Below are 27699 nucleotides of genomic sequence, written 5' to 3'. Positions count from 1 at the left end.
ACAGATCATCCGGAGTTCATGACACTTGCTTGAACTGAACAATGACTCGACTTCTGCTTGGATTTTAGCAGCGACTCACCTTGATTTTCACCACAGAAATGATTTCCTTAAGACTTGTTGCTGGCACAAATGATTTATCCCAGCTTTGATATTCACACTGAACAGACAATGCTTTCCCTCCTGATGCTGCAGAATTGCGCAGTTTATTCAGATTTACAAATTATACAGTTTTTTATGTGTTTTACATACAGTGACAATATAAGACAGTTGACATAGTGTATGCATAGACCATAGAATTAAAGTAGAACAGCTCATGCATGATTACAAACATCTCCAATAAAAAAGTAAATATTCAAATATTTTTCTAAGAGAATAAATAAATCTTAACAACTCAGCTGGACAATTCAATGTAAAAAAACTACAAATCTATAAATACTACAGTTACATGTTCTAAAATATATACAATACAGCTGAACATCTTTTGGGCTAATCTTGAAATATATACGCCTCAATTAAAAAGGAATTACTAAAAGATCAAAATATCGATTTTACATTGTAAAAATCATTTATTAAAAAAACAAAAAAAACAATTCTTGAAGAAAATGCTATTCTAACTGCATATATTCACTGTTCTATTTATTTTTAAGTAAATTAAGTCACATATTAAATTCATCCATGTCTAAAATATCACATTATTGCATCACTTGACTAACAAAAAAAAAGGAAAGACAGCCTGTTATTGTGCAAATTATGATTGAGGCTGTGTTCACACTGAAGGCAAAAGTGGCTCAAATCTGATTTTTGTCCATATCAGATTTTTTTTTATGATAGTCTGAACAGCACAAATCCATTTTTTTTAAATAAATCAGACTCAGGCCATTTTCTTATTTGGTCCATAATCAGAAATATATCTGATGTTTAGTAATGTGACTTCAGTCTGAGCGGTCATGTCATATTTCATCCGACTTTTACATCACTGAAATGCGACAGACGCCATAATTCTACACTGGAGGAGGCAGAACCAGGAAACATCCATACTGACTTCAGTAAACACAGTGTGCTGCACCTTCTTCTGTGGATGTGGGTCACTTCAGGACCATAGACTGTTCATGCGAGTGATGGCAGTCACATTTAAATTATAATGTGAACCACACTAAAAAAAGATTTCAGCAAAAAAACAGAATTGAGCATTAAAACCTGCGGTGTGAATATAGCCTAAGCATTATCAGTTTTGTGTTTTAAACATTACTATTTTTACCAGTCACAAATAATTTAGGTTTACTATCAATACTCACATATTGAAAAGTCCAGTGTATTCCATTCACTTGCTTGAATGAAAATGTATTTTTGACCCAATAACAAACCAGCTTTTCACTTATATCTGAATGAATAAATGTGCACAAACTATAATGAGGTAGAGTGATCTGCAGATGTCTGCAAATACAGCGCTGAACAAGTTTCAAACTGACAAAATACTAAGAAAAAATAATAATGCACATCAACAAAATTTGGCACAAAAGAGGCAAGCAGCTCATTCTAAGCTCTTCTATTAAATATCAAAGTATTAAATGTTTTTTCTCAGATGCTAAAAGGTACAAAGTGTTAAAAAAATAAATCAGTTTTAATAAGAGCATCCTATCCACTTTAAGTCAAATGGAAAAACAGAAATACATCAAACAGATGCAACTCAACCTAAGGGAACCTGAATTCTTGGAAAAACGCTTCAAAAACATCCTACGAACAGTCTTATAATTAAATCAGCCTGAAAAACCTTTGTCCTCTCTAACAGACATTGTTGAATGTCATACAGATGTTACAAACCAGCTGATAATGATGAAGGAACAGGAAAAAGCTGTTGAATAAAGATGTCTTAAATGTGCCGACAGCTAAAATATTAAATAAAAATACTTTTATTTTGTCCTGGGCAATATTAAACAGTGCAAATTAACCTTTTTTAGTTTAGAAAAGGCACAAATCAAATATTTCTTCTGGTTCAAAGAAGAAGAAAACAGGTTTCCTCCCTTTTAGAGGCTGCAGTGGTTCCCTATGCAGAACCTTCACACCACACCACTCAGTCAGGTTAACTGTGTAGCAAAAGCAGGCCAGGGTTTCATTTCTAAAAGCTTGCATTTGTGAAAAGACATCTGGATTAAAGCTACCTCCCCTGCATGTGGATACTCCCTAACGGCAAATAAAAATACTGCACTTCCATCCAAAACCAAACCAAGGCATCCCAGCAGGATAATCAATCACAGCTGATTGGTAATATGTTTTAGAGCTGCTGACAGGCTTTGTCACGGAGAAACAGTGAGAAATGTTTCTTAATAACCCTTTAAATTAAATTATGACTCAGTGTTTGACCTGTTAGATGTCGGAAATTACGCTAAGATTGAAGTAAAATGCATTATGGTAACCTGCTACTTCCATTTTCTCAGTTTCTGCAGTAAAATCAATCAGAAAACTGGAGACTTTTGGTGTTTGGTTAAATGGTCCACTCCGGTGTCTATTACAACATCGACTGTTCCTCATCCTCACACAGAAGAGGCTCCACCTCTGGGACGCTGGTTAGTGTGCTGCTTATCGCTGAGTTGTTCTTCCTGTAGATGATGAACTGAGCAGTGACCTTATAAAGTTAAGGCTTGTAAATAAACATGCAATTGAAAAAAAAAAAAAAGAAAGAAAAACATGCACAAGTTTGACAAGATGTCTTAAAAAATCCACTACTGATGCCTTTTCTAAAGCTCTCCGTGATCTGAAGATTTCACTTTTTTTTTTTATCTATGACAGTGGTTAACAAACTTTTTCAGATTGCAACCAGGAAAAAAAAAAAATCAATGCGATGGACTCAAATTTACAAAAATACATCATGAATAACCATAATGTCTACATGTTACTGACTATTTTACCATCCTCCACATTATTTTCTTCTTTAATGTTTCATTACGACATTTTCCTATTTTCTTTTTTTTCCTGTTTTTTTGCATTTTTTACATTATTTTCATCTAATTGTGTCTCTTTTGTCTAGTTACATGTCTTAAATATCCATTACATTTCACATGCCTTTACTGAAGTCAACTTTTATATACTCTTCCAGAACACTCTCCTATTTTAATCTGAAAAATGAATACTCACATATTATTGTCTTTTAGTTTAATAGTTAGCGACCAAATAAAAACAGTTCATCCCATTTTGCATCCTGACCCCAAACTTGGGCAGATCTACAAAGACAAGCCAAAAAAAAAAAAAGCTCAACACTAGTATTTCATTGGATCTTCTTTAGTTTTGAATGTGGAATGTATTTGTGGTGTATGCATTGTCACCACATTTATTTCTGCTTTGTTTTGACACATAACATTGCTGAACCAACTGAATCAACCCCAGATCATAACACTGCCCCCACTGGCTTGTACTGTAGGCACTAGGCATGATGGGTAATCACTTCATCTGCCTCTCTTCTCACCCTGATGCACCCATCTGTCTGGAACAGGATCAATCTGGAGTCATCAGACCACATGATCCTTTTCTACTGAAGTCCATTGAGTCTGTATGCATCTTTATTTTCATTTTTTCTTCATGTTATGCATTTTTAGTTTTATTTATTTTACATCATTGGTTCGTATGTATCTTTAGGGTCAGGACTCATACAATGTAAGGTAAATTAATTCCCTCAAAAACATGTAGCATCAAAAAAAGGAAAGAAACATAGTCAAACTGAATCACTGCAGTAACTAGCTAATGGAAGAATCGGAACATTAAGAAAACTGAATTTAACTTTTCTGGTGAAGCTATCTGGCTATTCCTAATTGAGCCATTCTCTTAAGGAGTACATTTATTTCTATCTCAGTGAAACTACAGGTTGTGTTTTATTTAACATTCTCAAATTCAAGGACATTACCTGCAATGGGAGTAAAAGAATAAGACTGACTGTATCAAGGGGGAAATTTAAAATGAATGACATTAAAATGTGTAACCCAGCTGTTATCATACACGATGTTAAAATGCTGTACATCTGAGCTGTACCTGGACTTGTTTAAAGGATACAAACAGGTCGAGTATGAGGACTCCCAGGCTGCCGATGAGCCAGGCCAGATGGTTGATGATGAAGGTCTGTTTGGAACCCCTCAGTGCAGGTAGGACCACTACGACGCTAAGGCCGTATGTACCATTTCCCATCATGGCGAGGGCAAACAACAGGTAAGAGGTTCCCTCTGTGGACTGTCGCTGGAACTACAAAATAACAGAAAAAAAAACATTAATAGAGCTAACATACAGCATTATTATACAGAACAGGGTGTCCATAAAGTCTCTTCACAATTTAACAAATTTATTGCAAATGAATAGACAAATATGTGGAAATTATTACAAAATGAAAAGTAGATATTGAAGTTTTTGGGGTTTTTTGCCTCATTTAATACACCTCTAGGCTATGTGGACACTGTTCGTTGCAAGAGGCATATTCAGACGGTACTGGATTTCTTGCCATGCTGGCTGTATCATAGCCTCATCAATGGTATCAATCATCAGTGATCTTTGGCTTCAGGTCCTTGATGTCCTATATCTTTGTTCAATACACGATATCTTTAACATAATCCCATTGAAAGAAATCCAGGCCAGTGATATCTGGTGAACGAAGTGTCTACGGAATTGGACCCTTCCTTCCAATCCAACAGTTTGGAAATGTTTGATTGAGGAACCCACCAACATGCAGAACCCAGTGTGGTGGTGCACCATATACGGGGAAAATGATGGTTGGTTGAAGGTCATCCAGTTGCGGTGACACATATTCACCCAAAAGGTCAAGGTAAACATGCAGTAATTGATCTCTCATTGACTAAAAAGGACCAATAATGTGACTGCACATGATCCCACAATCAGATTAAAAACTTTGATAACTACTGAGTGCATAGAATAAATCTGATTAACATATCTCATCAATTGCTTTTGCAATAAATGTTTTAAATTGCAATAAGACTTTGTGTACATTATGCATATATGGGACTATTATAGCTCACAAAACCTAGGACTAAAAATGATCATTTAAACAATGAAATGTACAGACTCACTTTATTCATCCACAGGGAAAATTAACTTTTTAATCGGCAAAACAAAAGCAGAGAAATCCAAACACAACTTTTTGTTTCATTTTTTAAAAAAGTTATTACTAAAGCACTTTGGGTCTTGAATAAAGTGGTTTTGTACAAGATGGAGGCTTTAAAACAGTGTACGACTTTCATCACATTTTTTTTTCAGCTTTGTAAAACTCCAGGGATAGCCTAATTATCACTAATCCACTAGTCTTTCTGTGCTTCTGCACCTGAACCACCTCCCTCACAGTGAACAGTTTCGAAGATGACTCCATCATAAACACAGTCCGCTTCTTTACATAACAAACCGAAATTTCACTCGGGCCTGTTTGGAAAAGTTGCAAAGTGAATTGTGGGAAGTGAAAGCAGTTTCTCAAAGATTCGGCAAGAAAACGAGCCACATCGCTACAATGTAAAATTATACAGTCCACCAGAGTTGTTTTAAAGAATGAGTATAAATGGAGGTAAAGGTGACATTTGGGTTCAGCAATCACCAAGAGACAGTGAAATTGCTGCTGCGTGGAATTCCCATTCCCACAATACACTTCACGACAAAATTTCTGAAAATGCCCGAGTAACGTTTCTGTTTGTTATGTAAATAAGCGCACTGTGTTTAGGATGGAGTCATCTTTGAAGTTGTTCACCATGAGGGAAGTGTTTCTGGGGTTTTACGAATTTGAAAAAAACAAAAATTGAGATGAAAGTCATACGATGCTTTAATAATACCTTTAACAATAATAGTTTTTATAATGTTAATGATTTACAAAATCAGATCTACCATTTTCTGCTTCAATAAAAAAAACTTTCTTCATAGTAACGAAAAACCTCAAACTTTACACTAGAACTGATTCAAAACTAAACAAAAGCAAGTACATTCACAGAAATAAAAATAAGATTACTTAAAGTATATACTCATAAAACTAAAGTACATATTCAGACATACTAAATAAACTAAATATCTACAATAACTGATCACTTTTTGCAGCTCTGAAGCTTCATCTTCTCCTCTTTACATCAGTGAAAGGTTTCTGTTTGACTAATAACAACAGCGACCGGTCAGTTTACCTTTAATCCTGATGGAACTCATCACTGCCTTCCAAAATAAGTCACCTTGGAAAAAGATCATCTGAACAGAAGTACACACCTGTCCTTTTTTTTACGGTTTCACCAAACTGGATTTACCACTTGAATTATATCACCATAAATGTTCAGAGGCTTTAAACTGAAACGCTGAACATGTTTTTACTTGCAGAAAATATCCACAGCACAAATCTGATTTAAGTGATTTAGGATAGTCACTAAATGTTTGTGCCAAGATGTTTCTTTGGCCCTGGCAGCTTACAGGGACCATCCCCTCTGGTGAATAATAGCTGCAGTGGAGCCAGGATGTTCCTTCAACACAACAGCCCCATTGTTTTCAATGCCTGTTTCTCATTTCTCAATGGACCCTGTATATACCAACACACAAATCCCATCTCCCTCGTTAAAAAAACACATGCATGCCTATATTTAAAAAGTTACATTTGAAACGTTCTGGCTCTTTGAAAGTTAAAATCTGTACTCATGATGCTCACACATAAACGGTGCACTTACATTTTTGTAGAGCTGTGGAAAGCGAGAGGAGAGGTAGAAGACAGATGCCAGATACCCACATATGTAGCCAGTAATCTTCACTGATTTAGAGGTAGATGGACTCTGACAGAGGAAGAGAGATAATGTAAAACTGTTATATGACAAAAGACTAAAGCTAGAAATAAGACCAGTGGCCCTGTAGCTCACCAACATGTTCTATCATGTATCAATAACAACTTAAATTGTCTGGTTCTACCGCTATGTTCGAGTCCTGTGGTCTGGATGCAGGAGATCAATTGCCCAAATAAAAGTGGGTGGAACTTTCACTGGAGGAGAACTCAACTAATTAAATGAAAGGCCATATATGCCTTCCTATCAGTGCTCAATAGTAACTATATTATATACATTATATAACTATATCCCAGTGTCACTCACACTAGTGTATGAATGCGTGTGAATGTTTGGTGGTGGTCGGAGGGGCTGTTTGATGCGAGTTGGCAGCTATGCCTCCATCAGCCTGCCCCAGGGTAGCTATGGCTACAAACGTAGTTTACCATCACCAGAGTGAGAATGTGAGAGCAAATGAATAATGGATCAATAATATAAAGAGCTTTGCGTGCCTTGAAAAGTGCTATAGAAATCAAATCCATTATTCATTTATTATCATATTGATATCTGTAACCATTTCCATGTTATAAGCCACCAAAATATGGCCCATTATAAGTGAAGGCAAATGTTTCAGTTTCAAAAATTCATCAGAGATTCAAAAATAAATATTTTTCAAAACTGTGATGCAACTTTGTAGACATTGTCCCAAGGAAGCTACATAACAGATTTGAAATGAATCTATCAAGTAGTTTCAGAGAAGAAGACAGTTCAAATATAGACCTTGGTGTCCTTGAGTTTGACCCTTCACGGTCAATCAAGGTCAAAGGTCGTGGACCCAAATGAAAGTCAGCGCTAAATAGTAACTATATTAATATATGTAACCATTCCCATGTTATAAGCCATCAAAATGTGACCCATTATAAGTAAAGGCAAATTCGTAATATAGGCTAATTCAGAAATCATGGCCTATTGGCTGGTGAGCTAAAGATCTGACTTCTGAATACTTAAGTGTAACACCTGCACATGCACACACAATATATAATCTACCTACCTGGGTGTCTATGGTCGTGCTGTCGTCTATGATGAGTTTGGGCAGAGTGAGGAGGACTAGTGTCGCAGCACCACACCACACGAAGCACAACCACTTCAGCATAGGACTCTCTGAGTGTAGAACACACAAACACACACAAACAACAGCTGAACACGTAACCCTCTGCATGAAGGTCTTGATGACACTTAAGTGTTTGCATTAGCTGATATTTTCCTCCTGCAAAAATGAGCTTCATGATCACTGACGTACATAAACACAGAGTTAACTCATACACGCAGCTCTGTTGTAACTCAATAGCAGTAATCATGATGGAGCTTACTTCTGCTGGAGTTGTTCTTGATCTTATAGTAGAGAAACTGTGAGATAAGGATCAAGTCTGTGAAGATGTAGAAAATCACTGTGATAACCTAAGACAGAAAGAGACAAAAAATAAGTTATTGTAAAAATGTGTTTTTTGACAGGTGAGTATAAACTTCACCCTATGTAGTTTGTTGAACTGTAGCTATAGTCTATACTTACACTGTTAAAACATATGATAAATTATTATTGTATAAAATATTTTTAAAAATTACATATGATGTCACACAACCATCTGATCTAAGAAGTTAAAGTTAACCATGCAAAGCTAAAGTATGATGTGTGTTGTGAGTTAAACCTGAATAGGAAGCTGGTTTGTGAGGTAGCAGCCCGCAAAGCTGGTCACATCTCCACTGAAGAGGAAGAAGAGGAAGCCAAAAGACATGGCCTCCTCCACTTTGCCATTCCGATAGGCCACATATACCTGACTAGATAGAGAGAGAGAGAGAGGGAGAGAGGGAGAGAGAGAGAGAGAGAGGTAGCAAGGTTATTATCCTTAACGAAAACAAAGTGACAAAAACTACAATTAAAAAAACATTTTCGTTAACTGAAACAAATAAAAACTAGAATTAAAAGAAAAAATAACTAACTGAAACTGTATTGTGTGCTTACAAAACTAATTAAAACATAAAAATTATGGATAAAATTCCCTTCGTTTTCTAGCAATTTTAGCTGGTGGTACCATACAGCACTTCACTTCTCGTCACTTGTCGTTTAGAGTCGGCTTCTCGTCCTGACTCTAACTGGAAACATAGAGACTAAAGTTGGGGCAAAGCAGCCGAGTCCTGAACGGAATTTATTTGAATACGATGGAGAAGAAGATAAAAGATATAAAAAAAAAACCCTAAAACTAAAACTAAGCATTTAGAAAAAAAACTAAAACTAATAAAAACTAGCAAACCTGCTCTAAAAACTAACTAAAACTAATGGAATGAAAAAAAAAAGTCAAAACTAAATAAAACTAATCCATAATGAAAAATCCAAAACTATTATAACCTTCGTAGGTAGATAAGTAGATAACTGACAAATGTTTTGCATCATATTGCAAGATATTTTCAAGTAATAATTCAAGAAAACTGTTGAATTGTTGAGTCTGTTTGTATGACTGTACTGCTGTGAACATATTGTTGTGTATAATTCAATTACTGCATGATGTATTTGTTGTGGTTTGATGCTAAAATTAGGAAAAATGTATTGTTTGATTGTTGTAATAAGTTAGTGATAAAGGTGTAAAAGCACTTGAGAGGTAGCATTAAATAAGTTTATACTTCTTCCTACTCCTTTTTGACCATGCAAAATTCAGACCTGTATGTACTGGAAGATAGATTCTGTTCATTTAAATATTATTTTGTTTTTGTCTTAATTTGCTTCGTTACGTTTTATTCAGTTTCTTTGCATGTTCTAAACAAATAAATAAAATATTAAAATGATAAAGATTTACTCCTGTACTTACGGCAGAGTGGACAGCAGGAAACAGAACATGGATATGAGTCCTATCACCACGCTGCAGTACTCCCACACATTATCCACACACTCCTCCAGCAGGTACAGGATCCACGGTGTCCCATTAATACACAGGGGTCTACCCAGGGCTGGACCAGTCCAATTCAGAGCAGCCCCGTCTGAAGTCTTTCCAGGGAAGCGTGCAGATGCCATGGTCCTCCTTAATGATGCTGCTTTAACTGAACAGGTCTGACACAGATACCTGCCTCATAAAATGGATGCGTGCAGATGTGTTGGGTCATTTGGTGAATCTAGACAAAAAAAGCAGTGATTAGTATAACAACGTGTGGATATGTCACTTAAAGTAAGAACAGTCCTTAAAGGTTTGTGACTGTTTAATTAATGGCTTGGATTCAGACTGACTTTAAAGGGGTTATATGTAGTATTAACATTCCAAACTGTCAACATCTGGGGGGTGACATGTACAAGAACATACTCAGGGCCAATAAAACCACCACTGAATCAACACAATGCATCCACAGACTGTACCACTCACTGAATAAAGTACAAAGCTCATTGTTTATTATGGTATCATCAAGTTTTAGTCTTCAAACATAAACTCATGGCCTGTTATTTTGTCGCTTTTCCACTGACCCTCAAATTGTGCGACTATAAAATGTACCTAATGGAAAAACGACAATTTCGCCAAAACTCTCATTTTTCGATTAAAAGTTTTTACGCTGGGAAGAGGTGGTTTTTTTGGGTGCTGCACAATTGGTATATCACACAAAACTGCAATGGAAAGACCTTTTCCCACAACTAGAGTCATGTGAATAAAAAAAACCAAAACAATGTTGACAGATGTTACAACAAGCGAGGAAGGAGAATTTTAAAAGAAACATGGTGTGGTATGCGTGGACACAGCAGGAAACAGAATCCTTTTTTAATTTAGTATGTAATAGACGGGTAATATAAAATAATAATGAATATATCTGTAAATCAACATAATATTTATGTTTATCGTCATGCTTATGGAATGACTTCTCGTGTCATCTCACGTTAATAAATAAATAAATCATCGCATTTGTGATTTAATGGAAAAACCGACATTATAGATTACATTTAGTAAATATCGTAAAGTTTTGCGCATATGTCCAATGGAAAAGCGACAAGTGACCTCTGTTTTCTGTATGGTTTGGGTTGTCAATAGCTCCACTTAAGATCTGTTAATTATTCAAAGAAGGTCAGAACTGTCACAGTGATAAATGTACACATGTATACCTTCATAAGCCTCCAAATCAAAGTCATTCATGTTGAAGAAACTCCATTCTTATTATTTAGAGTGATGTCCAGTGGTAAAAACAACATTGTCGATTTTATCATTCTGAGACTTTCTTTGACTCTAAAAGTTATTTCTTAGTGGTTCTCATCCCATCTTGTCATTTCCTGACACTTTTAGTCAAAGGTGTTACATTTCTTCACTATGGGAAATTAGCAAAATGACTCACTACTCCCTCTAGTGGCCACATAAATCCCCCAGACCATTGGTAAACAGATAAACAGATTCTGTCTCTCTTCAGTCCAATACATTGACGTCTTTGGAATAAATTCATAGCTCTATAATCCAAACCAGTGGTTCCCAACCTTTTGTGGCTCGGGACCCCATTTTAACATCACAAATTTTCTGGTGACTCCAGACATTCAAAACAGAGACATTTTTTTCGCTAAAACTAATTTGTTTTTGATCATGTAGTAGTTTGCTATACTATGCTGCTAATAGACAATAATAAATAATGCTAATGATAATAAATAATTAATTTTAGACCACATTTAGTCTATATAATGTATATTATTATGGATGGAGGCAGTAAAGCCAGGTGTAGATTACTGCCCACAGTGAGAATCCAGCTTGTTTTTACAAGGCTGACAATTAATACTGAACAAACAATAACTCAAACTATGAATTATGAAAGAGCTGCAGCATCTGAAACTGATCACAATGAACATTTGACAGATAAACAGTACTACAGTGCTTCAATTTCAGCTTCAGAGTTTGTCATGTCGTTTATTGGATTGTCTCTCTCAACTCACCATATATTTTTCATTAGTAAGTTGTTGTTGTTTTTTTAAGTGTAGAAATATTACATATAACCACTTTAAAGATCCATGTTGAACACATATCAAGCAAATCCAAGACAAAAAACATGATGCAATCTACAATCCTGCCTACACTTGGTTGTGGTGATGTTAAAAGTAATTTTTTCCCTCTAACCCAGTAGTTTCCAACCTTTTTTGTCTCCTGACCCCATTTTAACATCACAAATTTCTGGCGACCCCAAACATTCAAAACAGAGACTTTTTTTTTGGCTAAAATGTATTTGTTTTTGGTCATGTAATAGTTTGCATTACTATGTTGCAAATAAACATTAATTTTACACGACATTAAGTCTATATAATGTATATTACTGTGGACGGAGGCAGAAAAGCCAGGTTGAGATTGCTACACAAAGTGAAAATTTTGTACAGTCAGTCCAAAGGCTGCAAACTGATACTGAAAAAACAATAACTCAAACTATGAATTATGAAAGAGCTGCAGCATCTGAAACCAACCACAATTAACATTTGAAAGAAACAATACCACAGTGTTTCAGTTTCAGCTTCAGAGTTTGTCATGTCTTTTATGTAATCTGATTGTCTCTCTCAACTCACCATATATGTTTTATTTGTAATTTTTTTTTTTTTTTAAGTGTAGAAATATTACATATAACCACTTTAAAGATCCACGTTGAACACATATCAAGCAAATCCAAGACAAAAACCATGATGCAATCTCCAATCCTTCCTACACTTGGTTGTAGTGATGTTAAAAGTAATTTTTTCCCTCTAACCCAGTGGTTTCCAACCTTTTTTGTCTCCTGACCCCATTTTAACATCACAAATTTCTGGCGACCCCAGACATTCACAACGGAGCGTTTTTTGTTTTGTTTTTTTTGCTAAAATTTATTTGTTTTTGATCATGTAATAGTTTGCTATGCTATGTTGCAAATAAACATTAATTTTACACGACATTAAGTCTATATAATGTATATTACTGTGGACGGAGGCAGAAAAGCCAGGTTGAGATTGCTGCACAAAGTGAGAATTTTGTACAGTCAGTCCAAAGGCTGCAAACTGATACTGAAAAAACAATAACTCAAACTATGAATTATGAAAGAGCTGCAGCATCTTAAACCAGCCACAATTAACATTTGAAAGAAACAGTACCACAGTGTTTCAGTTTCAGCTTCACAGTTTGTCATGTCTTTTATGTAATCTGATTGTCTCTCTCAACTCACCATATATTTTTTATTAGTAAGTTTCTATCTTAGTTTTATCAATTACAAGAAATTTCAGGTGGCCCCATTTGAATTCCAGGCGACCCCACATGTGGTCCAGACCCCATGGTTGAAAAACACTGCTCTAACCTATACTTAACCCTTTCATGCATGAATTATGAGAACCTTAATCAAGATTTTTTTTCCCAAGTGTTTTTATTCCTCTTTAGGCATGAAAAAAACCCAATGTTATTTATTTATTTATTTATTTAAAATCTACCTGTTTTTCATGGAGTTACAAAAATGTCCACTCAGCTACACCATGAATTTTATTCTTGAAGCAAAGAAACATGTATTTAAAACCCAATATCATAAAGTGATATGAAAACAGTGAAATGAAACCATGTTTAATGCAGCTAATCTGATGTTTTCTCACATTTTAAAATATTCTAATACTAGTTATTACTCACTTCATGGAGATAATATGCAAAAAATGAATATTAACAATTGATTTCCACTCAATAACCAACCAAGAACAGCAAAGTTACAATAATGGTATGAATTGCAGTTTATGAGATGATGCATAAGTGTCCACTGTGATGGTTGATATGGAACTAAAACAACAAAACCCATGAATATACAAGAGTAAAGCTGTAGAGTAACTGTCCACTGTAGTGACCACTATGTATGAAAGGGTTAAGCACATGGGGTGATTATATTTATAAGGCTTTTCCACAAAAAATAAAATTCTTGATACCTATGTTCTGTTATTATTATTCAACAAAACACTTATGTCATTTTACACAGATAAAGTGGATGCAAATAAGTCTACAAACCATGAAACTCCACTGCTGTACTGTATTGGATTTTTGCACACAAATGTTTTGAACTAACAGATTAAATGTGTAAATTAAATGATTTTGAAAATCATTCCAATGGATCCTGCACTTTTTGTTTAAGGACTTTACCCAAAAGGTCATAAATAAAACAAAAGTGAACAAATATTAATACATATGTGTCTTTTACATGCCAAAAGATCCATTGCAATGTTTTGGAAAAAGACCAGCAGGCCAGGTATTGCATACTGGGTGAAGCAAATGTTGACAACTTTTCCTTTAGAGCAGGGGTGTCAAACTCATTTTAGTTCAGGGGCCACATTCAGCCTAATATGATCTAAAGTGGGCCGGACCAGTAGAATAATAGCCATAAATAATAGGTGAAAAACTTATAAATAATGTCAACTCCGAACAAATGAGAACAACCTGAAAATTCTTAAGAAAAATAAGTGCAATTTTAACAATATTACGCCTTTAGTTTATCATTTATACATGTGCATCTCAACTGGATCACAGTGGATCTACAAATACCCAAAATATTTAGTAACAGACAGAATATTAGTAAAATTCTACATACGTCTCTTGAGAAATTTCATATTGTTCATATTTGTTCAGGTTATTCACATTTTTTGCAAAAGGATAGCCTATAAATATAAACATTTTTGTGAAATTTTACTTTCTTTACTCAAAAAAAAGACAAAAATTTGCGTTTTTCATTATTTATAGGTTGTTATGATTGTATTTTACTAGTCTGACCCATTTCAGACTGAATTGACCTAAAATGATTTTCACATCCTTGATTGTTAATATTTTCATTATAATTTTTGCATTTCACAAATTCATCCCAGGGGCCGAATTGGACCCTTTGGCGGGCCAGATTTGGCCCCCGGGCCGTATGTTTGACACCTATGCTTTAGAGAGACTGACATACATACAAAAAGGTAGGCAAGGTATGTTTGAAAAAAATATGGGAACCTTTAAAGATATTTGTTAAAAATGTTGATTTAGTAAATGACTGTGAGGAGGAATAAATATTCAGTTGTGTAAACCTTACAACAGGGTTAATGAGTTCAAATACCTGTAATTGTAACAGAGCATTAAATTATGTACAAATGTTTATGACTGAGAAGTTTATGATGTATATGTGTATTGTTTATTTGTAATTTTTTTTTTTTTTTGTATGTGTGTATTTACTTGTAACACTTGTAATGTTGCAGGTGCCTTTGTTTGTAAGGTACAGGTCTATATGTGTTTATATTTACAAGTGTATATGTGTGTATATAAAAAAGTGTTAATAAATATATTGTTAAAAAAAAAAGTGTAAATTAATGAAAGGTTGCATTAACACACACAGTGACACTGTCCTGATTCATTCACTTCATGCTACATTTACAATATTTGCTTTTTCCAAACAGTGATGTAAACTGTGGCTGAATCACCGCCAGTTTTGCATCAGCTCAGTTTCCTTGTCCCAGTGCATTTGGATAGTCTGTCAGAGCTGATGCAAACAAAGCTGGGTGGACTTTAGCTCCACTAAACCCCCCTTTACCTGACACACTGGACCGGCGGCAGGCTGGGGGCTGTCCGGGGGTCTGTGGCCGACGAACACACATCCTCACCGGCTTCCCAAACAGAGGACACATTGTTAAAAACATTGTCGATTTGCTGCCGACGTTTCCATCACCGGTGGTCCCTGGGATAAATAGATAGAAGTATGACGTCACTTCCGGTTGGGGTTTTTCAAAAGAAGAGTCAAAAAGATAAGCACTAGTAAGAGATCAGAAGAGGAATGCATATTAGGAGTGTCATGTTTAGTTAAGGGACCACATTCAGCCCAATATGATCTCACGTGGTCAGACCAGTTAAATAATAACATTAAAAAAAAGTCAAATCCAAGTTCATGTTTAATATGTTTTAGAGAGAAAAAAATAAAATTACATAATGAAAATGTTTACATCTACAAACTATCCCTTAAAAATTGTAAATAATATTAAAAAACATGACTCAAGTGGTCAGACCAGTAAAATAACAAAAAACAAAACAAAACAAAACAATACTATAAATAATGTCAAATCCAAATTTTTTTCTATGTTTTAGAGAGAAAAAATGTAAAATTAGATTATGGAAATACTTACATCTACAAATTATCCTTTAAAAAATTGTGAATAACATAAAAAAAAAAAAAACATGACTCAAGGGGTCAGACCAATAAAATAATAACATGAAAAAAAGTCAAATCCAAGTTCATGTTTAATATGTTTTAGAGAGAAAAAAATAAAATTACATAATGAAAGTGTTTACAAACTATCCCTTAAAAAATTGTAAATAATATAAAAAAACATGACTCAAGTGGTCAGACCAATAAAATAACAATAAATAAATAAATAAATAAATTATATATATATATATATATATATATATATATATATATATATATATATATATATATATATATATATAGTTATAGTTATAGTTATAGTTATAGATAGATAGATAGATAGATAGATAGATAGATAGATACTGTCAAATCCAAATTTTTTCTACGTTTCAGAGAAAAAAATGTACAATTAGATTATGGAAATACTTATATCTACAAATTATCCTTCCAAAAATTGTAAATAGCAGAAAAAAAAACATGACTCAAGTGGTCAGACCAATAAAATAACAAAAAAAACCCCCCAAAAAACTATAAATAATATCAAATCCAAATTTTTTCTACGTTTTAAAGAGAGAAATGTAAAATTAGATTATGGAAATACTTATATCTACAAATTATCCTTTAAAAAATTGTGAATAACAGAAAAAACATGATTCAAGGGGTCAGACCAATAAAATAATAACATATAAACCTATAAACAATGTCAAAATTTTTTCCTACATTTTGGAGAAAAAACATAGTAAAAAACATAATGAAAATGTTTACAACTATAAACTATCCCTTAAAAAAATTGTAAATAACATAAAAAAAAAAACATGACTCAAGTGGTTAGACCAATAAAATAACATAAAGACCTACAAATAATGTCAAATCCAAGTTCATGTTTAATATGTTTTAGAGAGAAAAAAAATAAAATTACATAATGAAAATGTTTACAAACTATCCCTTAAAAAATTGTAAATAATATAAAAAAAAAACATGACTCAAGTGGTCAGACCAATAAAATAACAATAAATAAATAAATTTTATATATATATATATATATATATATATATATATATATATATATATATATATATATATATATATATATATATAGTTATAGATAGATAGATAGATAGATAGATAGATAGATAGATAGATAGATAGATAGATAGATAATGTCAAATCCAAATTTTTTCTACGTTTCAGAGAGAAAAATGTACAATTAGATTATGGAAATACTTATATCTACAAATTATCCTTTCAAAAATTGTGAATAACAGAAAAAAAACATTACTCAAGTGGTCAGACCAATAAAATAACAAAAAAAAACTATAAATAATATCAAATCCAAATTTTTTCTACATTTTAAAGAGAGAAATGTAAAATTAGATTATGGAAATACTTATATCTACAAATTATCCTTTAAAAAATTGTGAATAACAGAAAAAAACATGATTCAAGGGGTCAGACCAATAAAATAATAACATATAAACCTATAAACAATGTCAAAATTTTTTCCTACGTTTTGGAGAAAAAACAAAGTAAAAAACATAATGAAAATGTTTACAACTCTAAACTATCCCTTAAAAAAATTGTAAACAACATTAAAAAAAATATAACATGACTCAAGTGGTTAGACCAATAAAATAACATAAAAACCTACAAATAATGTCAAATCCAAATTTTTTTCCTACATTTTAGAGAGAAAAATGTAAAATCACATTATGGAAATACTTACATCTACAAATTATTCTTTAAAAAATTGTGAATAACATTTAAAAAAAAAAACATGACTCAAGGGGTCAGACTAATAAAATAATAACATATAAACCTATAAACAATGTCAAAAATTTTTCCTGTTTTAGAGAGAAAAAAGTAAAATTACATTATGAAAATGTTTACATCTACTAACTATCCTTTAAAAAAATGTACATAACATTAAAAAAAGCATGAAAAACCTGAAATTTCTTTAGAAAAATAAGTGCAATTTTAACAATATTTTGTTTTATCATTTATACTAGATCTACAGAGGCACAAAGCATTTAGTAACAGGCATAATATTGTTAAAATTGCACTTACTGCTCATAATAAATTTCAAGTTGTTCATATTGGTTCTGATTATTCATATTTTTTGGGAAAGGATAGTTTGTAAATGTAAACATTTTCATTTTAATGTAATTTAACTTTTTACATCAGAACTACGAGGAAAATTTAAGGTTGTGATTATTTAGAGGTTATTACATACACACAGAATTATATGTTTACAGCTTGTGTAGGCCATTATAAGTGTTGTGTGATTTCCTACAGCAGTACCACAAACATTGCTGTACCTTATCATATAATAACATTTATCCTCTTTATTGCTATGTACATATTACAACAGACTGTAATATCTGGAATCATCATAGAATATACTGTTGTTATATTGTTATTTTATAGATGTAAATTGTTGGTTAATCTGATTATTCAACAAACTCAGAACTTCTTAAAGGAGCTACTGTGTTTGTTTTTATTTTGAAACTTAAAACATCTCTATATTTTCACTTACAGGAAACAGCTAAACTACTTCTACCTCCACTTCCGCTAAAGGGTATGCATGGAAATGTCAGATTCATGGGAAATACCACCACCTACTGACCTCTGGTGACCGACAATCACCATCAGTGCAGAGTTGACCAAATAAACTGATAAATAACTCCATTGCACTGGTTTAACACCCTGAACTCTATTGAAAAATCTGCTGCATGTTTTCTAAATTGCATAATTTAATTCTCCCAGAAAAATGGAGCTTGTTGAATCATAAAGTTAACTAAGCAATAAAAAGAGAAAGAGGTGCAAATGATCACAGGATGGAAAGAGTCAGACCTACCTGTTACTATTCCATGCTTTTAACACAAATAAACTACTAAACCTTACTGTGATGCATGTTACTTTTATTAACTTTACATATGTGAGGTGGCATTAATTGCCTCGTATCTTCTGTTATTATTTTTATTCATTTTATTTTCGTAGCTTTTATTTTGTGATCTGGTGTTGCTTTTTTTCTGCTTTTACTGTTTTAAGTAAATTAACATATTAATTTCACTGGTATTTTCAGCTTCTCACTTTTATATCTTTCCCTTTTCTGTATGTTGTTCTTATTTGCAACGTTATATAGTTTATTGTGTGACCTTTCTACTACATTATCATCTATTATCTCAGTTTCCTGTATCTATTATTATTATTATTATTATTATTATTATTATTATTATTATTATTATTATTATTATTATTACTGTTAGTAGTAGTAGTTGCATTTAACCCTTTCATGCATGAATTATGAAAAAAAGCATCTAGATTTTATTACCCAAAATTTGGCTACAGTTGAAATGTATTTTGATTTTTTTTAATATATGGTTTTATTAAGAAAATTTTTAACCTCCTGAGACCCAGGAAAGTACAAGATTTGGCTTTTTTAATTAAATAATTCCCTATATTGGAAACATCATGATGCAACAGTTTTTTCAGATACATTTTTTTTTAATTATTATTTTTATAGAATGTCCTTTATGATGGACAGTTTTGTTTTTTTATTTTTTTTTATTTTTTGGATTGTGTAAAGCTGTGAAACTCATTATAGCTGGGTCTTATGAGGTTAACTTTATGAGATTAGAGCATTCCAAATTCTAAAACTAAGATGATCCTTTTTTTCATTGTATTGCTGAGGGTCTATAGGGACTGCTTCCATGTGGTCTGGAGAATATTGCCTTTATAACTCTTTGGAAAGTGAGTTAAACTGTGTGTCCACAAATATGGACATCATGCATGAAAGGGTTAAAATTACATAAATCATGTTGTTAAGTGTGTCTTTTATGTTTGACTATCATATTTAGTTGTTTTTGTTTTTTTTTAAACACTCAAAATAGCTGGAAACTGCAATTGTCTTAATTCTAACCACAAATATCTCTCAGGACAACCAGTCAAAAAAGCCTCTGTGCGCCGCTTTGACAGGTAACAAATGCCATTATGATACTTGGAACACCTTCAACAGTCTGTATAGATGCATTCCCATGTCTCTTTTTTTTCAACTTCATTAACATTTGAGTATACAGTACAACATTTTAAACAAACAACAAGATGTCAAAAGGGAAAATGCATTTGAACATATAAGTTTCAGAAAATAATGCATAGATTTAAAAATACAAAGCATAATATATAAATAATAGTAAAAAAAAAAAAGTAAATAAATAAAAAATAATAATTCTGACAAATATAAATAAATAGATAAACACAACAGAGAGTTCAGTTAGTATTAAAAAATTGTTTATAAATAGCCAAGGTGTCTGTGCTTTTTTTTTTTTTTTCTATTATAAATGACTTCTAAAGATTTAATATAATTTCCAAATTCTAACTGGAAGATTTCAAAATTTGGGAGTGTTTTAGTATATTTGTTTTTATGTATATGAAATTTTCCAAATAATATGAACAAATTTACAATAAATTCTAGATTGTTAGTATCATGTTTAAAATAAGTAATTACATTTAGGGATGTTATATTTATTTTATTGTTACTTTTAGATATGATATAATTTTCCATTTTGGACCACAAATTAGAAGAATGTTCACATAAAAAGAATAAGTGTAGAGTAGTTTCAGATTCAGATTGACAAAAGTTACATATTTCTTCCATATCAGAAAATTGACACAAAATAGCGTTGGAGGGATATATGTTATGTAAAATTTTGAGATGTAAAATTCTAATTTTCTTTGTAATACAGTATTTATATGGTAATATTCATGCTTTTGACCACTCAATTTTAGAAAAAGTTGAATTCCATACTGCTTTACCTCTGGGAGAAATTTTCCTCTTTTCATTCAGTGCATTGCGTATATCTCTGTTATTACAGCTCAAACTAAAAATATTAATGCCATTAATCAGTAAACAAGGTTTATTTGTCTGTGATGTTAGGTAACTAAGATGATTTTTCATAAGTGAGACAATACCATTAGGGATCGCTTTGAATATGTAGTTATATTCTTTATTTGGAATTGGAAATTAATTTATTGTCATGAATTGTTCATATCTTAATAAGTTCCCATCTTTATCAAAGAGGTCATTAATGAAAATAATGTCTTTGTCAATCCAGCTCTGTAAAAAAAATTGATTTCTTTCTAACAATAATGTTTTCATTATTCCATATAATAGCTTTGTGTGGAGAAAAATTGTGTGTATAGCAAAGTTTCCAGACTGTAAGCCCGGATAAGTAGAGTTTACTCAAAAAATTTGAGGCAAGTGATTGCGCTTAAATGATCTGAGTAATGATCGACTAATCAACTGGTTTAAGTAGGTTCAACTTTAATGCTAAAAGTATTGAACTTAAACTATTAAGTAGAAAACACTAAAAGCCAAGTTATTCATAATTTAAATCTGCTGTAAAATCAACCCCGCTATCCAACCATTCAACTCAGCATTTTAGGTTACACTGACTAATTTTCTCAATTGCCGTCAGATTATTTTATCAATGATTAAACATCTTTTCTTAAGATAATCAACTTCACAATCCTATTCCTGACTGAAACAGTTACGAAATTGTACAATTTAATATAATGTGGCATGGATCGAAATTTGCTTGATATCATTTGCCAGTTCAGGAAATGCATACAGTTTACCTCATCATTAAATTTTGTAATTCACAATGATATTTTGGATGAACAGGAAAGCCATTGTTCTTCCTATGACTCTGACTCATGGTGCACCTCTACAAAAACACAAAAACAAACACAAAAAGGCCAATAAACACTGGCATACACACATTAAATCCAAATTAACACTAACACCACAACCCCGCTGAACCCCTGCACATAAAAATAACACATTTTCAACAACATGCCCAATACCCACAATGCAATGCGAAGATAAAAAGGTGTGGTCATGACTAAAACTTTGTGATTTAATTCCATTCAATTTAAACTTTTTCGTACTTTCAACTATGTCTACAAATTAGTAGAATATACTGAACATTTTATAGTAACATCACAAAACTTAAATCATTTAAGTGCATTGTAATTAAAGCATTTTAGTAAATACACATTCCGGGCTTAGAGTACAAGAAAGTAGAGCTTGTTGATAGAATTTAGAAAGTTTCAAAGAGAGTGTGGTGATGTTGTATCCCCGTGTTTCTTCTTCTCTTTTCTACGCACCTGTTGCGCTGCGCTCTACGGTCCGCCGCACGATGGCGCACTTTCCAGCGGTGTCTGACGAAGATGAATCGGCTGTGAGTCCTCGCTCTGTGGGGGAACTTGAAGCTGTGCAGGGGTAATTATTAGTGTTGATATGTGTCGCTTTGGAACGAGGTTTGGAGATACTGCACGAAGCGCCGCATCCAGTGTCCGTGCGTCCTGGTCCTGCACGGAACAGGTAAGCGGTCCGACACTGGCGCCGGGGTTAAAACCTGCTTTTGCTTTTCTCGCGTGTAATTCTGTCATTACAAACAGAAACGCGTTGCCCGAGGAAATGCATGAATGCCATCCACATTCCTTGGATGTGGGGAAAGTTGAATGGATTAGGTGGCCGACGCACCGATGTGCCACAGACAGTGCGTCTTGGAGGTTTTATTCAGTAAATGCGTAAAGGTAAACACGGAGGAGCGCGCAGGTGGACTGGACAAGCGGAGGACTACAATACAGGGTTAAGAATGTGTAAATAAAAGGCATTTGGGTGTTTTTGGCGTTATGATCTTATAGGTGTTGGATTAAAAGTGATGCAAATGGCGCATTTTGGTGCTGCAAACATGTTGGTATCCTGGAGTGTGTTGAGGCACTTCCACCTGCTGTAGTTGCATGTTCTGTTCTGTCTGTCTGTCTCTCTCTCTCCCTCTGTGGCTCTCTCTCTCTCCTGGTGTTTCGGTGTAAATACAGTGGAATGTGTTCTGAGAGCTTGAAAGGCGAGTTCAGTCGCATTACTCACATTTAGTCTGTGCATTTCTCTCGAAATCTACTGTTGCTCCACTTGGATGAAAACAGACTCCTCAAGGTCATTGACTTCTGAGACAGACAGATGGTGATGTCCCGGCATGAAAGGACACTGTTGCTGTGGCGTGAAAATATTAAGTGTTTATTTATGCGACAAGGATAATAAGACCGACACTTTATTCTTTTTTTCCCTCCATGTTTTAAAGACGTAAACCCTTTCATGCATAGTGGTCACTCCTGTGGACAGTTCTTCTCCAGCTGTTCTCTTGTATATTCATGGGTTTTGTTGTTTTTGTTCCATATCAGCCAAAATAATGGACTCTTATGCATCATCCCAAACACTGCAGTTCATACAATTATTGTAACGTTGCTGCTCTTGATAAACCTGATCTATAGTAACATGTTTTAGTGTAAATCAATTGCTAATTGTTATTAGACTGTAATTAACAGTTTTCTGAAAGAATACGTTTTTTTTTTGCATATCCTCCTGAAACCCAACAATGCATTTTGTCCTCTGTAGGGGACAAAAGTTTGACAGTTTTACTTTAAAAATGCTGTGCATTGCAAAGGACATTCCATTAAAAATTCAATAAAAAAAATAAATAAATAAAAAAAAAAAAATTAAAATTGTATCTGAAAAAACTGTTGCATTATGCAGTTTCCAATCAAGACAATTTTTTAATATAAAAAAACTGTAAAAAACTGTCAGTTTCCTGGGTCTCAGGAGGATATTATCTCCATGAAATGAGTAATTACTAATATTAGAGTAGGATAAAATGTGAGAAAACAGTAGCAATTCAGTAATTAGCGGCATTAAAAATGTTTTTTTTCATAGTTTTCACACAATATATCACTTTCTGATGATGATTTTTAAATAAATGTTTGTTTGCTTCACAACTTAAATGCATGGTGTCCAGCTGAGTGGACATTTTCAGATCACAGTGGATCTACAAATGCACAAAACATTTAGAAACAGACAAAATTTTGTTAAAATTACACATACTTTTCTTAAGGGATTTCATGTTGTTCTTATTTGTTAATGTTTTTGTGAAAGGATAGTTTGTAAACTTAAACATTTTCATGTAATTTTACTTTTTCTACTCTAAAACAAACAGAAACATTTGGAGTTATCATTATTTCTAGGTTATTATGATAGTATTTTACTGATCTGATCCACTTGAGAAATTATTTTGACACCCTTTATGGTAGGGCTGCATGATTAATTGATTTTAAATCGAAATCAGATTATTTAATCAGGATGATGTTTAAAAAAGGGTAATCGTCAAATTAAATTTCATCTCTCTTGTGTCTCTGGGCCGTGTGCCTCCGGGCTACCGTAGGCTCCTCCTCCCAACAGTGAGAGCAGTCTCCACAGTCTTTGGTCTCCACACACCAGTACAAAAATGCTGTTTGCTAAGGAGAGTGAGAAGTTTGTGGCTAAAAATAGAAAGAGTAAGTCGGTTGAGTGGAATTGGTGCAGCCTCGAAGTTTCCGATGAATACCAAACCCTTCCTCGCCGCAAACTCAGCCTGAAGGCGGGATCAGTCAAAGACAGCAGCACAACCAACTGATTTCAGCACCTCAAACATCATCCCATGCCAGAGTTAAGTGGGAGCAGTACATTGCATTGTGGGCTGCACACGGAAATGACATGTCCGCTAAAACACCACCACCTGCACAAATCGTGTTTTTAGAGGACAAAATCTGCATTTTATTTTTGGACAAAATCGTGCAGCCCTGCTTTATGGTTAACATCGTCAGTGTGATATTTGCATCTCTCATATTCATCCCATGATTAGACGCTTTCCTGGGCTGGTTTTGGCCCACGGACCGTATGTTTGACACTAGGGGTGTGTATTGGCAAGAATCTGGCGATACGATACAAATCACAATACTAGGATCATGATACAATATATCTGTTAAAAAGGCAATTTTTTGTTTATTTCTTTGTTAAAATGATTATTTCCTTGAAGATTTGAATTACACTAGACATATGCACAAATATTAAACACATTTTTATTTGATCAGAACAGAATCTAATGCTATATCACAAAATTTTCCTGTGTCAAAACTTAAATTATGTTTTACAGACATTACAGTTTAAGATCCTGTTCAAATGTTCATATTCTATTAGTTCATAACTAACATCATAACATTATTTTTGTGCATTCCCAACAATTTAATAAAATAATATATAATTAATAATTAATATGTTAAATAATAATAAACAAGATATAAACAATAAAGAAAAATAAAAACAAAAATGAACCTCCATCATATCTGCATTTGAATAAACGTATAAAAAATATCGATACAGTACTTTTTATATCAATACAGTATTGAGAAATGAAATATCGTGATATATTGCTGAACCGATATTTTCTAACATTCCTATTTTACACCCCTGTCCTGTAGTACATTTTACAGTTTTGTTACTTTTATGCCTTATTTGTTCATCTCAGGTGCAGAAACTGATCTAATGTTGATACTAGGGCTGCACGATATTGGAAAAAAATAACATTGCGATTTTTTTTTTTTACCCTGCGATCTGAAAAAATACTCAGGAGGATATAATAGCTGTGTGGTGCTTACGTAAATGGTCAAACTAGTTAGTTATGTTACCTGTACTTGTGGCAGCAGGTGCAAGGCACTGTTGACACAGAACAGGTGTTTCAGTATCATCCTTCTTGTAACTGAAATAATTCCAGATAACTGACGCTGCTTTTCTTTTTGGCACCAAGTCTTCATTTATGGTGATTTTCTCTTGTTCGTTGCTCAAATGATATATTGTGCAGCTCTTGTTGATACAGTATCCAGTCATTATTATTATTATTATTATTATTATTATTATTATTATTATTATTATTTTTTTTTTTTACTTATGTGTTGGGACTTACACGGTCACAGCTAGGGATGTAATGATATGGAAATTTCATATCACGGTTATTGTGACCAAAATTATCTCGGTTATCATTATTATCACGGTATTGTTGAAATTGTGCTCAAAATGTTCAAAAAGTACTAATACACACACTGAAATAATTTAACCAAGTTGTATTTTGAAAAACAAAAAACAAAAAAACAAATAAAATAATTGGCACAATGTACTTTCTGTTGCAGAAACATTCAAATATTAACCCTTAGTGGTCCGAGCCTATTTTGTCCGTTTTTCAGTACTTCTGATTTTGCCTTTATATACTGTATAAACAAATGTTTACTATACCCATGTTTGGGATCTGTTTTTTTTTTTCAGCACAACTTCATCTATATCATCTGCCTATTATTTTTTCACTTTAACCTACTATAAAAACACAAAAGGACAAAAAACACAAAAAAAATATAATCCAATTTGAAAAATGTATATAATTTATTGCATAAATAACACACAGATGCTTAACGAACCTTTTTAAAGACTTTAAAAGTAAATATTAGTTCCAAATATTAGGTATATAAAATCAAAATTGTAATAAATTAAAACTATACTCAAATATTTGACATAAAAGCAGATCTTTACATAGGCGTTTTCTCCGGAAAAGTGCGGCAATCAAACACGGTTCTCATGATAATTAGAATTTAAACGGTAATACTAACCGTCTGCAATTTTACCGCGGTTTATCGTTATACCGGTAATTGTTACATCCCTAGTCACAACATAAATATTTAGATGAAGTTACTGAAACTATAATTGGATTTTTTCAGCCACAAATCCTGTCTCTCTCTCCTGGTAAGGAAAGACCTAATTTCTGCAACTTTCTTACCTTTGCTTGGTTACACTGATCTGCTCTTCATGAATGCACCTAAACAGCACCTAGATCAGTTGGATAGGGTTTAGGTTTTATTACTGGTTGTGGAAATCATGTTCACCCCTGTGCACTCTGTGCTGTTGTAAACCTCTGTCTGTGCAGATTCTCACATAGGTTGGCACTTACCTATAAATCTCTCCTTTGCTGCTTCCATTTCATCTTGTACATACAGTACATGTGTGAAACCCAAATAGAATATGGTCTGCACTCTCAGTACATCCTATAAACGGTGTTGGTGTGGGACCTTCTTCATGGAATGATTTACAGAAGGACCTGAAACTGTCAGAATGTAAGTGTATTTTCAAGGACAGAGAAAATAATAATGTTGGACCATGTGATTGCTTCTAAATTTACACCGACATTACTCTTTAACTTGTACTTTATTTTTGTTGGTTCTTTTTTTAGTGTTTTAATTTTTTTGTAGTATATGAAAGTGTTTGTTGTATGTTGATTTGTGGTCACTATGTTTTTGCTGCTCTCTTAGCGACTGTTGGATAACATCTGGATAACCTGGTTAAAGAAAAGATACAGTACTGTACAAAAGTCTAAGGCTACATCAAGGTTTGTCGTTTTCACAGGGTCAAAATGAACACACATATTTATTTCTCATTCTATTTTATTCAGATACAACACAGAAATACAGGGAATATGTGCACAGCCTCAAAAGACACGCAAAAAGATGAACTAAATGTGATATAAAGGTTAAAGTCACTATTAATTGTCACTCCTGATCCCATTACAGGAAGCAGCACTAACAAAAATATCTGACATGTGTTGAAAGAAACTTCATATTAAACATCAGGAACTTAATGCAATAAATCTCATATTGTCTGAACAAAAGACTTAAAGGCATGTTAAGTGTAAAGGGAGGTGACAGTAAATACTATCACTTTGGTTTATAGAAGCTGTTTTTTCCCCTAAACGTGTGTTTTTCCTGCTGTACATACTTCACATATATCCAGATTGGATCTTAATACAAAGACTGAGAAATGCACATGTGTGGTCACTAGAACTTTACTAAAACAACAAACTTGATG

The 27699-nt window shown here is 33.2% G+C and overlaps 2 protein-coding genes across 2 annotated transcripts in view; one reads left to right on the top strand and one right to left on the bottom strand.

The window, feature by feature from the left end:
* Positions 1-178: 178 nt before the first annotated feature.
* LOC115432204 (lysosomal amino acid transporter 1 homolog) lies at positions 179-15463 on the bottom strand. The gene is made up of 8 exons (XM_030153080.1): positions 15315-15463; positions 9626-9926; positions 8471-8600; positions 8135-8222; positions 7816-7925; positions 6678-6779; positions 4042-4227; positions 179-2623 (listed from the first exon to the last, which is right to left on the bottom strand). Exons 2-8 carry the CDS (start codon positions 9826-9828, stop codon positions 2507-2509), a joined length of 936 nt encoding a protein of 311 aa, XP_030008940.1. The 5' UTR covers positions 9829-9926; positions 15315-15463; the 3' UTR covers positions 179-2506.
* A 6718-nt stretch (positions 15464-22181) lies between these two features.
* The window catches only part of veph1 (ventricular zone expressed PH domain-containing 1), a 131009-nt gene continuing 125491 nt past the window's right edge, over positions 22182-27699 (top strand). Inside the window, exon 1 of the mRNA XM_030152999.1 lies at positions 22182-22305. The gene's annotated coding sequence lies outside the window, so the exon portion shown is untranslated. The remainder of the gene's footprint in view (positions 22306-27699) is intronic.

The sequence above is a fragment of the Sphaeramia orbicularis genome, chromosome 13 (assembly GCF_902148855.1).
Source record: "Sphaeramia orbicularis chromosome 13, fSphaOr1.1, whole genome shotgun sequence".
NCBI classification, from domain to species: Eukaryota; Metazoa; Chordata; class Actinopteri; order Kurtiformes; family Apogonidae; genus Sphaeramia; species Sphaeramia orbicularis.
The sequence above is the reverse complement of the archived record's forward strand: the minus strand, read 5'-3'. Positions and strand labels throughout refer to the sequence as shown.

Excerpts from the sequence above, each read along its gene's own strand:
- LOC115432204 (XM_030153080.1), bottom strand. The coding sequence starts at position 9,828 with ATGGCATCTGCACGCTTCCCTGGAAAGACTTCAGACGGGGCTGCTCTG. Across the intron at positions 8,223-8,470 it reads CAAACCAGCTTCCTATTCAG|GTTATCACAGTGATTTTCTA; the intron begins GTTTAACTCACA and ends TTTCTGTCTTAG. Across the intron at positions 4,228-6,677 it reads TTCCACAGCTCTACAAAAAT|TTCCAGCGACAGTCCACAGA; the intron begins GTAAGTGCACCG and ends GTTATTTTGTAG.